We start from the raw sequence: 13,566 nt of genomic DNA, 5'->3' as shown, positions 1-13,566 counted from the left end.
TTAATTTCTAAATGTTCTACATGGATATCCCTTTTATAATATTAGATATTAATAATATTACATAATGTTGCCTTTTCTTACTAAAACATTCCCTTCAACAATTTGAGACAAATTTCTTAGAACTTTGCAGAGCCTTTCGGATCGCTGTACATCTCTCTGCAGGCATCAGAGAACATGGTGTGCTGAATACCATCATGATCACACATCTCAGCAACCCACTGATGGAAGACGTGCTGCAAGATGTGAACTGCTAATGGCACTGTCAGGACAACAGTGGGTAGTTTTGCTTGCAGATGGATCAATTCTAAAAAATTTCAGTTCTTTAATTTACTCTTTCTACACTGCGTGGTGTTGCCTTTTGGCCTCAGATTTGTAGACTGGAAATATGTAAAGGTTGTTTTATGCCACTGCTAGTCTCATTTCATCATGGACTTAACAATTAGTGATGGGCCGACCTGGACTGTAAAAGTCCGGATTTGTGCTGGTTCAAAAGGACCTGAGCACAGACCCCGGGCCCGGAGTACTCTGGGAACTCCAGATGACAGGCGCTTATACTTACCGGTCTCCACGCAACTGTAACTATGCTTCTAATTCTGGGGCCGCACATTATTTTCATGCATATGCACGGCTTCCCCTCTCCCCACCAGCAGTCCCGGTGTTTGATTGGTTGCTGTCAGACAACGCCTCCAGCCTTTGTCACAGAGTGTCTGGCTGCAGCCAATCAAAGGCGCTGTGTGTGTGTCTAGTTTAATATAAATAAATAAAATTTGCATAGGCTCCTCCAGTATTATGATATCCAGCACAGAGAAAGCATACGGCTATAGGTTGTAGCTCCCAGCCATGTGGTTATTTTGGCTGGGTATCAAAATAAGAGTAAACGCCTGCAGATTATTATTATTATTATTATTATTATTATTATTATTATTATTATTTATTATTATATTATTTTTTTTCTTCTTCATTATTACTTTAAATAATAAAAAAAAGGCACCCCCCCCCCCCCCATTTTGATACCCAGAAATGATACAGCCGACAGCTGGGAGCTGGTATTCTCAGGCTGGGGAGACCCACGGTCTCAGGCTGCTATTTTTAGACTGGGGGTGCCCCAATATCCATGGGTTTCCAAATTGAGTGGACCTTCCGCCATTTTTAAACTATATTTTTTTTAAAAAAAAAAAAAAAAAAAAAAAAGCCCCATATGGTTCCTATTATTTTGATACGCAGCCAAGATAAGCGCACGTGCAGTGTATCCTTGCTATTCTTCTATCCCAACCCCTCCCACTCAATTTTATTTTCTAGGCATGGCACTCGCTGTGCTGGTGAAGTGGCAGCATCTGCAAATAACTCCTACTGCATTGTGGGGATTGCATATAATGCACGGATTGGTGGTAAGTTACAATCTACCTGATATATACATTTTGAGTGTGTGTGCAATCTTTCATACATGCACAGATTGTGTTGGTTGACGGTTTGCCGGTATTGCTGCAATGGAAACAGTTCGTGTTAAGAACTTGACAGATTGGAGTGGGGTTTTAGCTATCACTAATGATTTTGCTTTGTTAGCATGAATGTTGCTACTGATAATGGTGGATGTAGCTAATGAAAACAAATATATTATAAGGCTATGTCCGCACGTTGCTTTTTACCTGCTTTTTACATGACATGTCAATTGTTTTTGCCATTTGGGTTTTGCACTGCAAAGCTGAGTTTTTGACCAAAGTTCTGCAACAAAAAGGCTGCAGTTTGAACTGCATAGTGCGGACAAGAAACCCAAATTCCCATAGACTTTGCTTGAAAAGCAGAACACAACCATTGTGCCATTAAACGCTGCAGTTGAAAAAGCAGCAAAAAAGCAGGTAAAAAGCAACGTGCGGACATAGCCTAAAGGTTGAAAGTGTGAACTTTTAATTTGTCTGAATTGCATACATTACTATTTTATGCCTCTTTTTTTATTTTAAATTGTTTGTATTTCTATGGTCCATCAAAGCTGAAAAAAGGTTTTTTTCTTTTTATGCTATGGTGTTTCTTTATATCCATTTTTTGGATGTTTGGAATGTCACCAGGGCCTTTGTGACTGAGATCACAAAAGTACTTCAGCCACACAAACAAAAAAGCACCAGTATTACAAATTGTTCTAAATTCATCCCAATATTAATATGAATTTGCCACCTCCGACAAGTCCTTACATGTTAATTTCAACCAAAGAATATATTTCCAAGGTGCATGGTGAAAATCTTGACTTTTTTTTTTTTTTTCAAAACTGAAGCTACCAAGAAAAATATTAGTTTCCGCAGCCTATAAAAGGTTAAAACATTTACCGTATTTATCCGGTTTAATGGATCTCCAGTTTTCTAATTTTAATAAATTGATTTATTTGGCCAGCATGAAAATGAGATCGTTTGCAGTTCACGTTTTTTTTCCTATCTGTTTTCATTCTACTGCTGTGAACGTTTTTATCTTACATAGTGTACAGCTGATTTCCAAGGTGCGCAGCCACAAAAGCCTGGCTGAGTATGCACAGTTGTTACATTCCAGGCGTAGGAGTGGAAGTTTTTTTTTTTCCACGAACAAAGTTCATTTTTTATCAGTAAATCTTGTAATAATAATTTCCACAATGGATGTGTTTAAAAAAAAAATGTTCCTGTGCTAAGATATAGAGGATTGTATATCCCTGCTATGTATTTTGTGATGGACGTGTCAGACCGTTCAGGTACAAATTTTGTTTGTGTGAAAAACCCCTTTAGCCCTAAGGGTATGTGCGCACGTTGCTTTTTACCTGCTTTTTACCTGCTTTTTTGCTGCTTTTTCTTCTGCGCTGTTTAATGCCAAAATGGATGTGTTCTTCTATTCAAGCAAAGTCTATGGGAATTTGGGTTTCTTGTTCACACTATGTTGTTCAACATTCTGCCTTTTTGTGGCAGAACTTTGGTCAAAAACTCAGCTTTTCAAAGAAGCAACATGTCAATTGTTTTTGCCATTTGGGTTTTGCACTGCAAAGCTGAGTTTTTGACCAAAGTTCTGCCACAAAAAGGCAGCATTTTGAACAACAATAGTGTGAACAAGAAACCCAAATTCCCATAGACTTTGCTTGAATAGAAGAACACATCCATTTTGGCATTAAACAGCGCAGAAGAAAAAGCAGCAAAAAAGCAGGTAAAAAGCAGGTAAAAAGCAACGTGCGCACATACCCTAAGCTGTTATTCAGTCTTGTAAAATTACTGCCCACAGCCTCCACCATCAGCAGATTCCAGAGCAATTCTTCTACTCACAGCTCTCACTTTCCTGAGCAGTGTGTTTGTTCAAAGGCACAGTCCTCTCCATATGCAAATATAGTGATGGATCAGAACTGTCAATCAAGGCGTTCCCTTGTGTTATACATTGTTTAATAAATTCTAATCAAAGAATTACAGCAAAAACATTAGCTGAGAAGTGGAGGGGTGGGGTAATTCTTCCTATTTGGAATATATAAGTGAATGTGCCTTTGTTAGAGAGGAAAAGCCTCCTAAGAGTTAAGAAATAACATGGGAAAAATAGGGATTTCGGGAATCTGTTATCCATTTCCTGAATTCAGACTTCTTCCTTTTCAATATCCACTTCTTCTGGGTTTATGACCCCATCCTATACCTTGAACCGGAGGTTAGATACAAGAAAAGAAAGAGAAATTCAGCTCACCGAGTTGCTGCAATCCGCTGTCTGTCAGGGCCTGCGCACGAAGGGCTAGGCTGCCAAATAACAATCAGAAGAAGGAAATTCCAGCGCAGTCCAATATGTCCGATTTAAAATTCATTTTTATTTAGTAAATCCATAAAAATTAGGAAAATACAAGGCGTTCAGCAGGAGGGTGTGTGTTACACATTATAGGAAACCGACATCTCTTCCTCCCCAGAGCATGATTAAGACTCAACGTCGAAACGCGTAGCTTTGTGGGGTCTGTACAATATCCATGCAATATCCTGCTGACCGCCTTGTATTTTCCTAATTTTTATGAATTTACTAAATAAAAATGATTTTTAATCGGACATATTGGACTGCGCTGGAATTTCCTTCTTCTGGAGGTTAGATACAGAACGTCCATTGATTTCTAAGGATCGCTTAAGTGTCTGATGCAGAAAGTTTTGATAAGCTGCTTGATTACTCTTGCTCTAAAGGGAGCCTGACAGAAGGCATTAGGCCTCCTTATCATGGTCTTAGTATTGTTTTCCATGATCACTGTATGATCACTATTTTCTCCTCTAGTATATTTAAAACTGATACTTAATGTGGGTATCAGAATTACATGGCGACCCGCTGTTAGGGTATGTGCACACGTTGTGTTCTGTGCAGTGCGGAAAAGAACGCACCCTCTGGCAGATTGGACTAATGTAAACACCACTGCGTTTGTAAGAAAAAAAAAAAAAAGAAAATGCATCCAAAACGCATGCATTTTGGATGCATTTTTATGCGTTTTGGATGCATTTTTGACAGTGCGTTCCCCCGGCAATTCAGCTCTGCTACTTGCCCGCTGACAGCAGACACAGTTGCGCGATGGGAATGAACTCTGATGAACTTCACCCGACTTCGTCATCCCGGTTCTGTCTGTATGTCGCGCGTCCTGATTAGTGGTCACCCGTGAAGGACTCACCGGTGACCGCTACTCCCCTGAGTTACTGAAGTGAGCAGCGCGATCAGCGGTGCCGTCACTGAGGTTACCCGCGGCCACAGCTGGAGTCCTCCACCTGAGAACGGTAGCCGCGGGTAACCTGAGTGACGGCACCGCTGATTACTTCAGTCACTCGGGCGACTTGCTGTCACAGTTGGATGATCCAGCGGTGGCCGCGGGTAACCTGAGTGACGTCAACGCAGATCGTGCGGCTCACTTCAGTTGCTGCGTCGAGCTGACAGAGAGCGGTCGTGGTCTGTGGCCGCTCCTGTCAGCTTCATGTAGCAGAGCTGGATGCGTCACGGGACCTCGTGTGGATTACGTCAGACCTAGAGGGGTATTTGGGGATTAATAAAGTGCTGAAAGAGGATTTTTTTTCTTCTTTTATTCCAAATAAAGTATTTTTTCGGGTGTATGTGTTTATTGTCTTTAACTTACAGGTTAATCATGGAAGGTATCTCAGGGAGATGCCCGCCATGATTAACCTAGGACTTAGTGGCAGCTATGGGCTGCCATTAACTCCTTATTACCCCGATTGCCACCGCACCAGGGCAATTCGGGATGAGCCGGGTAGAGTCCCGGGACTGTTACATCTAATGGATGCGGCCATTTCGGGCGGCTTCTGGGTGATATTGTTAGGCTGGGGGGCTCCCCATCCTAAGATTACGAGCCCTCAGCCGTGTAGCTTTACCCTGCCTGGTATCAGAATTTGGGGAGGGGGGGACCGCACGTCGTTTTTTTTTATTTTACTACACGATATAGACCCGCCCACTGGAGGCTGTGATTGGTTGCAGTGAGACAGCTGTCACTCAGTGTGGGGGCGTGTCTGACTGCAACCAATCATAGGCGCAGGTGGGCGAGGTAAGCAGGGAATACAAGATGGAATAATGAGCGGCCGGCATTTTCAAAAGATGAAAAGCCGCCGGAGCTTTGTGACAGCCGTGCTGCGCTGCACCCGTGATCGGTAAGTATGAGAGAGGGGGATAGACCAACTGACAGAGGGAGATTGACTGACATCGACAGAGAGAGACTGAAAAGACCTGCGTTTTGCTTGTCAAAAAAGCATGCGGAACGCCTTTTGGTTACATTTTGACCCACATTGATTTCAATGGGTGGAGAACGCAGCTACAACGCACAAAAGTAGTGACATGCTGCTTTCTTTTCCGCAGCGATTTTTGGCATCCAAAATGCTGCGTTTAAAAACGCAGTGTGCACATTGAATTTTCGGACTTCTCATAGACTTTGCTGGGAAAGCAGAACGCATGCAATTTGACACTGAAGCGCTGCAGTTCAAAACGCAGTGTTAACGTGGGAAAAAAAAACGCAACATGCGCACATAGCCTTAATCATTCCAACAATGACCTGATATCATGCCCACAATGTTGTGATTGACATCTCAGCTTGTACAGGAGGGGAAGAGGGAAAGCTTTCCTTTCTTTGTTCTCTCTACCCACACTGGGATGTTAATCATGCTGCTGTGTGGAATGATTGTCAGCGGTCCCGGCCTAGCCCAGTTAGCCACATTACGAGCAACTACATATAGTTCAGGTATCACTGAAAAAGTACTCCTATTACCTCCTGGGGGTAAATCTTTCCAATCCTTATGAGGGTCTCAATTCAGGAAATATTAAAAATATCAGTAATCGCTCCTTTGTTTAACAAACATGTTTAATGCGAATATCTGGACTAGTTCAGGACAGCTTCCAATCATTCCAACAGCACACTGGTATCCCTTCAGAGCATCAAGATTATTATCCCAGTACATGCAGAGAGTGGGAAGGTGGAACCGTCGCCTCTCTCCTCCTCCCTGTAAATGCTGGGATGTCCATCGCGCTGCTGGGGGTGTGATGCCAGTGTGCTGTTGGGATGATTGAGAGCCATCTGACTAGTCCGGGTACTCGCATGAAATTAGTTTTAAACCTACTGAAGGGACCATTAGTGATCATACAGGGATCAATTAAGAATAGTTTGAAGAGGCTGATATTTTTTGGTAGTGAATCCTGTTGTCAGCTGTTCGGTTTAAGTTTGATGGTGGGTGCAGCCTACATATTGTTTATTACGTGTTGTGCGCTCTTCTGGTATTCGTTTATTAGAGAATGTATATTCTCCTTATTTGTCTAACTGGATAAAATGTTTTGGTCCTATGAAGATATCTGCAGATGTTGCATATAACATTGATAGCTGCCTTTACATGTGAGCCACATAGATCTCTAATTGTTATTTTGATAAAGGCTGTGTGAGGATGATGATAGATACCCTAAAGAGCCCCCTCTTCTAGTTAGAAAAAAAAAAAGTTTCCTGGTGTTTTGAGGTTGTGGTTTTTCTATTTTTTTATTTTTTTTTTAATGATAGCGCCATTTGTTTGTATTCTATAGCAGTTATTTATCATCTTTGTGAATTTCTAATAATTGCTACTGTACGGAGAGGAAAAGGTCATTATACTTTTTTCTTTTTTGCTTTTACCTTGAGATTTGATTATCTGATCAAAACAAGTATCGTTTTAGGTGTAGCTTTATCTTTTGCTTTTTAAAACCTGATTAGTATTGTTTCGATGAAGCAAACTGGTCTGAATCGCGTGGAGTCTGAAAGACTCGTCTTAAGACCTTGTGCATTTAGCGCTAACAAAAGCCCCAATTTACGATATGAAACGGTTTTAAAACGTATTAAGCATAAATACTAGAAAAACTCTTGAACCGCATAAAGTGCAAATGGGCAACTACATACAATCAGTATGGTAAGGAAATCACTTCAAATCATATATATTAGTAGAAAAGCTGCTATCCACCATACTTTATATACTTTATACTGCATGTTTGCCCTGATTTTCTACTAATGTATATGATTTGAAGTGATTTCCTTACTATACTGAGTGTATGTAGTTGCCCATTTGCACTTTATGGTGTTATAGCTTTTCTACGTTCTTTATTATTATTTTTCAAACGTCATAATTTTGTGAGATATAGGTGCAAATTGCTTTTTTTTTTTATGGAATGACAATACTCATTTTTAACTATTTGGAAGTAGCTAGATCGAACGCTTTTCGTTTCCCAGATTATATATTGTACTTCTTAGATGGCCCAGTTCACTTGTTTCAGTGTTTATCTAACTATCCATCTTCTTTTTTTTTTTTTTTTTCTTTTATTCTTCTTTAACCCTTTTGTATGGGTCTGAAATGCAGTGAAAACTGATGACATAACTGATCCAGTCCAAATCTATATGGAAATGTTTCAATTTTTTCCTGCTCACCAGTTTTTAATTGGTTTTAAAACTAGTTCAGAAAACACTGAAATGTTTTCTGATCCTCTATGGACGCTGTACAATCTTGGCATCAGTTGAGTCTATAAAATTAACTGCCCAGTCACAAGTGATGTTAGGAAACCCAGCGTTAAAGAGGTTGTCCACTACTTTGACATTGATGGCCTGTCCTTAGGATATGTCATCAATGTCTGACTGGGGTCTGACACCCTGCACCCCCACCGATCAGCTGTTCTCTGTCCCAGCGGCGGCAGCAAACAGACAGAAATGCTGAGCTTCAGCGTTGCTCAGTCTGCTGATTACGGCCGGGTACTGCACATCCGCCTCCCATTCTAATCAATAGAAGGCGTATGTGCTGTACCTGGCCACTGATGCAATCAGCACCAAAGCTGAGCATTTCCGGCTGTCTGCTGCCACCGCCGCTTGGACCGAGAACAACTGATCAGCGGGGGTGCGGGGTGTCGAACCCCGGCCGATCAGAAGTTGATGACCTATACTAAGGATAGGCCATCAATGTCAAAGCAGTGGTCAAACCCCTTTAACACTGGGTTTCCTAACATCACTTGTGTCTGGGCAGTTATTTTATGGACTCAAGTGATGTCAAGGTTGTACAGCATCTATAAAACCAGTTAAAACACTGGTGAGCAGGAAAACTGAAAACCTTTCCATATAAGATTGTACTGTATCAGTTAAGTCATCAGTGTTCACTGCATTCCAGCCCCATACAAAAGGCTTAAAGAAAAAAGAAAAGATGGTTTAGATAAATTGAAACAAGCAAACTAGGCCATCTAAGTAGTACAATTCAAATTTTTGAAAAGAAAAGTGTTTGATGTAGCCACTTCCAAAAAATAGAGCATTGTCAATCCATAAAAGTAGTGGACAACCCCTTTAAAGGATTTGCATTGGGATTTTGTGCTTCTGATTAAGATTTGTTTTTGCGATGAAGTTCCCTTCTTTTCACCAATTTATTAGCATTATTCGTAAGTAGTGGAGCTTAATACTCGGGATGATCTCCCACAGACCCTGTCATTTCATTTGACACGCAGAAACAAAGTAGCCAAATGTTAATATATTTATTTTTTTATTCATTTCAAACTAAGTGCCCCTTAATTGTGATAGTGCCTTCAGCTGCCAACATTCCCGCTCCTGTTTCCATGCTTCAGAAATTACTGACTTGGTATTAATGTTGCTTCTTGCTTGTTTTGCCCTGGTGTTTGCATATAAATAAGTCTTTTCACAGGGTTTTGTATTGTTCCTCTGATGCCTTGAGTGTGAGGACACACAGCTGTAGATGTCTCCATTGTGCGTCACCTGCTCCTGGGCAATGAGCTGGAACGTGTAGCAGGGGAAAGCGGTCATTAGTCCCGCTCGGTTGGGTCGCTGTGTATTGTGCGGCTCATTCTGTATCCCTATGTTCTTCATGTGCTGGAATCCTGGCACAGGTTACTAGCGCTGCTTTCCAGTGATCACCAAAGGGGGTGAAACAAGTCATTTGGATGGGTCAAAGCTACACAATACTTTCTCTGTTACATGATGCAGTGCCACTCAGAAAATAAATCTGAAATATTATACAATACCTGGCAGTTATGAGCTTGCTGATTTACAGTTTGTAGCCATTTTAAGGCATTTTCTATTGGATGACTTGTAGGACTATTGCGATTTCCTATGTGTCCTATTATAGAGCACGCCTGGCCTATAAGCCCATAATGGGATCTGCCCATAAGAGGACCAACCCATAAATGGCTTAACATTTATGTCCATAATTTGTGATGTATGCTTTCCAGAGGTCGGACCCCTTGGACTCCCACCTATCATGAGAACGGGCGTCTCAAAGTGCTCTGTGTGAATGGGGCAGAAATGCACTTGTGCCACCATCGTGCTGTTCACTTCTATTAGAGAGATGGAGATGTCTGAGTGATATCTGTCACAAATCCAATGATTATCATTAATGATGAGCGAGCGTACTTGCCAAAGCTTGTTTCTCGATCAAGCCTCGAGCATCAGAGTTTGAAAATATTGTCGTTTCCCATTGCTTTCCATTATACTCTGTACTCAAGTCATGGCCGAAAGCCCTGAGGCTCAATCTAGTAACAAGCAGTGGTGACCACGCTCACTCATCACTAGTGATCACCATTTGATTTGTGACATATATTGCTCAGACATCTCCATCTAGCCATCACTAGTGATCACTCATGCACACTATTGCTTTAGTCACACATGGACCCCACTTATATGATCGCGGAGGTTGCAGTGATCTTAAATTTAATACCTTTTCTGTGTATAGGTGACAAATATGGTAAAATCTTGCATTTTTAAAGGTTCTTTAGGAGTTGAGATGAGCGAAGTCGAGATTCGGTGATCGTACCAAACACAAACGTTACAAAAAAATAGAGTTCAGAGATCAGGTGCTTTATGTATACAAACCACTCATGTGAGCATCACTGTGCTCAGGTACACTCGGTGCTCAGCCCAGTGTGAGCAACTTGCACTATTTGTTTGGCTCACCCTGGGGGGTAACAACAGCATGATTGAATGTAGTGTGCTCCAAACAAAGTTTAAAAAAAAAAACGTCCACCTGCCCCCGGAAGTGATCGGTTTATGGTTGGCTGCATGTGTGCGGAGAGCCGAACTGGCCGATTACTGACTTCCATTGGGGTTCAGGTGAAGTCCGGGTCTGAAACCAAACTTAATCTAAAGTCTGGGTGACCGAACCGAACTTCATCTAAAGTCCGGCTGAACCCATCGAACGTCCACGGGTCTGCTCATCTCTACATAGGAGCATTGCCAGAGGCTGGTTTCTGGCTGTGCATCACATTTACAGCAGGTTATAACAGCCAGCGGTTCTCTAATAAGTACTAAAAACACTTGTCATTCATGTGAATGTTTTACTTAGTTTCTCTATAGATGTGGTTTGTGATTTAAATAAAAATTAGTTTAAAAAAAAATAAACGCTTGTCATGAAGAGGATGAGTTCTGGGACAGCAGTGGTTCATAAAAGAGGCATTTTCTGTGGAATTTGGGGACAACACTTATAAGTTGTTTTGAAGTAATTAAATTTGTTCTCATTTGATTTATTGCAAATAACAGTTTGTACATTTTACTAATAATTTACAATGGGTTTTGAATATATGTGATTGTGACTGTATTTGTAGGTATACACTATAACGATGGCACTTCCCAGAATTTGTAGGGATTGTCCCAAAGTGCCCGGTGACAGAAGCGGTAAGAGTATCCGGCTGTGCTCACGTCTTGTAGAATGCATTACTGGGCTGTTGATCCAGGGATTTACAGAGTTATTCTAAAATACAGGCGGTTCATCGCTGACTTTGTCTAGAATGAGGGAAATGATCTCCTGTCTCGTAGGGATCTTCCTCTGGATAAACCCAGCCAGAGAGTGGAGTTAACTAGAGACTTTCTCTCTTTCAACCTCACAATTTATGCTGCTTACTTTACGAGCCGATATAAGCGGTGTTTTATTTGGAATGTTGGCGTTTATCAGTAATGACGTGTGAAGTTGTGGATCATGTATCACATGACGGTTTTAATTATCCCAGATTATGTACCTTAATGTGTTAAATACATAAATGTGCTACCTTACTTGTGATTCACAGCAGACAGGATTGTGCTAAAGTCTGCAAATTACTCTCAGGTAATTATATAGCCTCGTGTTGCGACAGCTATTATTGAAATCCTCATGCTGACCTCAATCAGATGATCTCCTGGACTTCCTTTTTTTTTTTTCTTTCTACAATTTTCTTAATTGCAGCAAAATGCCATCTTTGTTAAAAATAGCTGTGTTTTGTTTGTGTTTTTATTTGTTTGTTTTTTCAATTTTTTTTTATTATTTTTTTATCCAAAACGGAATAAAGGTTCATTTTAGTTTTGGATCATTACTGGAAGGGGACTGTTTGGACCACAAGTTCCAGCCGTCTGAGGGGGTGGGGGCAAGCTTGGGCCACCACAGCGAATGGCTGCCATCTGAGGTGGGGCCCAGCTTGTGCTGGCAAAGCACCGGCTTGCTGGTGGAGAGGCAGCATGGGCTACCAAAGCACCAGCTTTGCCGGTGGAAAGGCAGCATGGGCTACCAAAGCACCAGCTTTGCCGGTGGAGAGGCAGCATGGGCTACCAAAGCACTAGCTTTGCCGGTGGAGAGGCAGCATGGGCTACCAAAGCACCAGCTTTGCCGGTGGAGAGGCAGCATGGGCTACCAAAGCACCAGCTTTGCCGGTGGAGAGGCAGCATGGGCTACCAAAGCACCAGCTTTGCCGGTGGAGAGGCAGCATGGGCTACCAAAGCACCAGCTTTGCCGGTGGAGAGGCAGCATGGGCTGCCTACCAAACCACCAGCTTGCCGGCAGAAAATCAGCATGGGCTATAAAAACACCAGCTCACCAGTGGAGAGCCAACATGGGCTACCAAAGCACCAGCTTGCTAGTGGAGGGACAGCATGGGCTATCAAAGCACCAAAAGCACTAATTCGCCAGTGGAGAGGCAGCATGGGCTAACAAAGCTCTAGGCTGCCGTGAAAGGGGGACAGATAGGGCGACCAAAGTGCCAGGCACATACACTATTCCACAGATTTACATAGGCTATTTTGGAGATGCATCAGCAAAAATGCCATAAAAATGTAATAGAATATTTTACCTGCTGATCAAGAGATTAAATCGCTGCTCTTGAAATATTTTTCTTGGTAGCTCTAATTTTACGCAGGTTGTAGTTAATATCTTCAAATAATAGGTCTCTTATCTTTGCTATTTAAAGGTTGAAAAAAGTATTCCTAAAATGTCTTTGTCTATTCTGACTAAACAGCACTTAATAGTTCTCATCTCTGCAGAGTATTAAATGTCAGTGGGAAGCCATGTGCGGAGAGTTTCTGGCTCTGTGCTGTTTTACTGTTGGGTCACAGTGCAATGCACGCTTATTACTGACTTACACTGTGAATGAACTCTATATACTATAAATGTGTTCATTTACAGATGAACAAACCCAATGTCCAGGCTGATGGACCGTGTCTGAATTATGTATTGTATTTTCAGGTTTGAAATAGAAGACAGATACTGCCCTTGAGTTAAGGCGCTGTGCTCCAAACCTGTATCCATGGTCCAGATAACCTTTTGTATTGGGTTCTTGTTTTTGATAGAGCTGTGTTCAACATTCAGAACTGCGCAGTGGAAGATGACTAGATGAAGCTTGCAAGATTAGCAAAACTTGTCTGAACTCTATTCAGCTCAATCTTGAATATTGGTATAAGATCAGTGCAAAATCTCCGTCATCTTCTAATTGTACAATACATGTAGACATGGACATGCTTCACTCCTCCACAAGACTGACCAGATCTTGAGAAATAAGTCATCACTCCTACAGTATCTCCATTTGTAACAAAAACCCTCATAAGCTGCGACCACCACCAGTCCTTATATACAGCATTCTAGAATGCTGTATATAAGAGCCCAGGCGACACTTTATAACGTAAAAACAATATCTTTATTATACTCCCCTAAGGGGTTGTCCAGTTCGATTGGTTTTGCTGCTCGCGGGTCTGGCACGTACTCTTTGCTGCGATTGCTATTGTCTTTCTTCGTCATCGTGTGGATGACGTGTCTACGTCATACACGCAGGCTGGCATTGCGGTCGTGCTTAGGGCAGATTATAGTACTGTAATGCGCATTCGCA

General features: G+C 41.7%; 1 protein-coding gene across 1 annotated transcript in view; it reads left to right on the top strand.

Moving 5' to 3' along the window:
• PCSK6 (proprotein convertase subtilisin/kexin type 6) overlaps positions 1-13,566 on the top strand; it is a 390,964-nt gene that overhangs the window by 183,891 nt on the left and 193,507 nt on the right. Inside the window, exon 6 of the mRNA XM_075346016.1 lies at positions 1,300-1,388. Coding sequence (XP_075202131.1) covers positions 1,300-1,388 — 89 coding nt within the window. The remainder of the gene's footprint in view (positions 1-1,299; positions 1,389-13,566) is intronic.

The sequence above is a fragment of the Anomaloglossus baeobatrachus genome, chromosome 4, assembly GCF_048569485.1.
Source record: "Anomaloglossus baeobatrachus isolate aAnoBae1 chromosome 4, aAnoBae1.hap1, whole genome shotgun sequence".
Lineage (NCBI taxonomy): Eukaryota > Metazoa > Chordata > Amphibia > Anura > Aromobatidae > Anomaloglossus > Anomaloglossus baeobatrachus.
The sequence above is the reverse complement of the archived record's forward strand: the minus strand, read 5'-3'. Positions and strand labels throughout refer to the sequence as shown.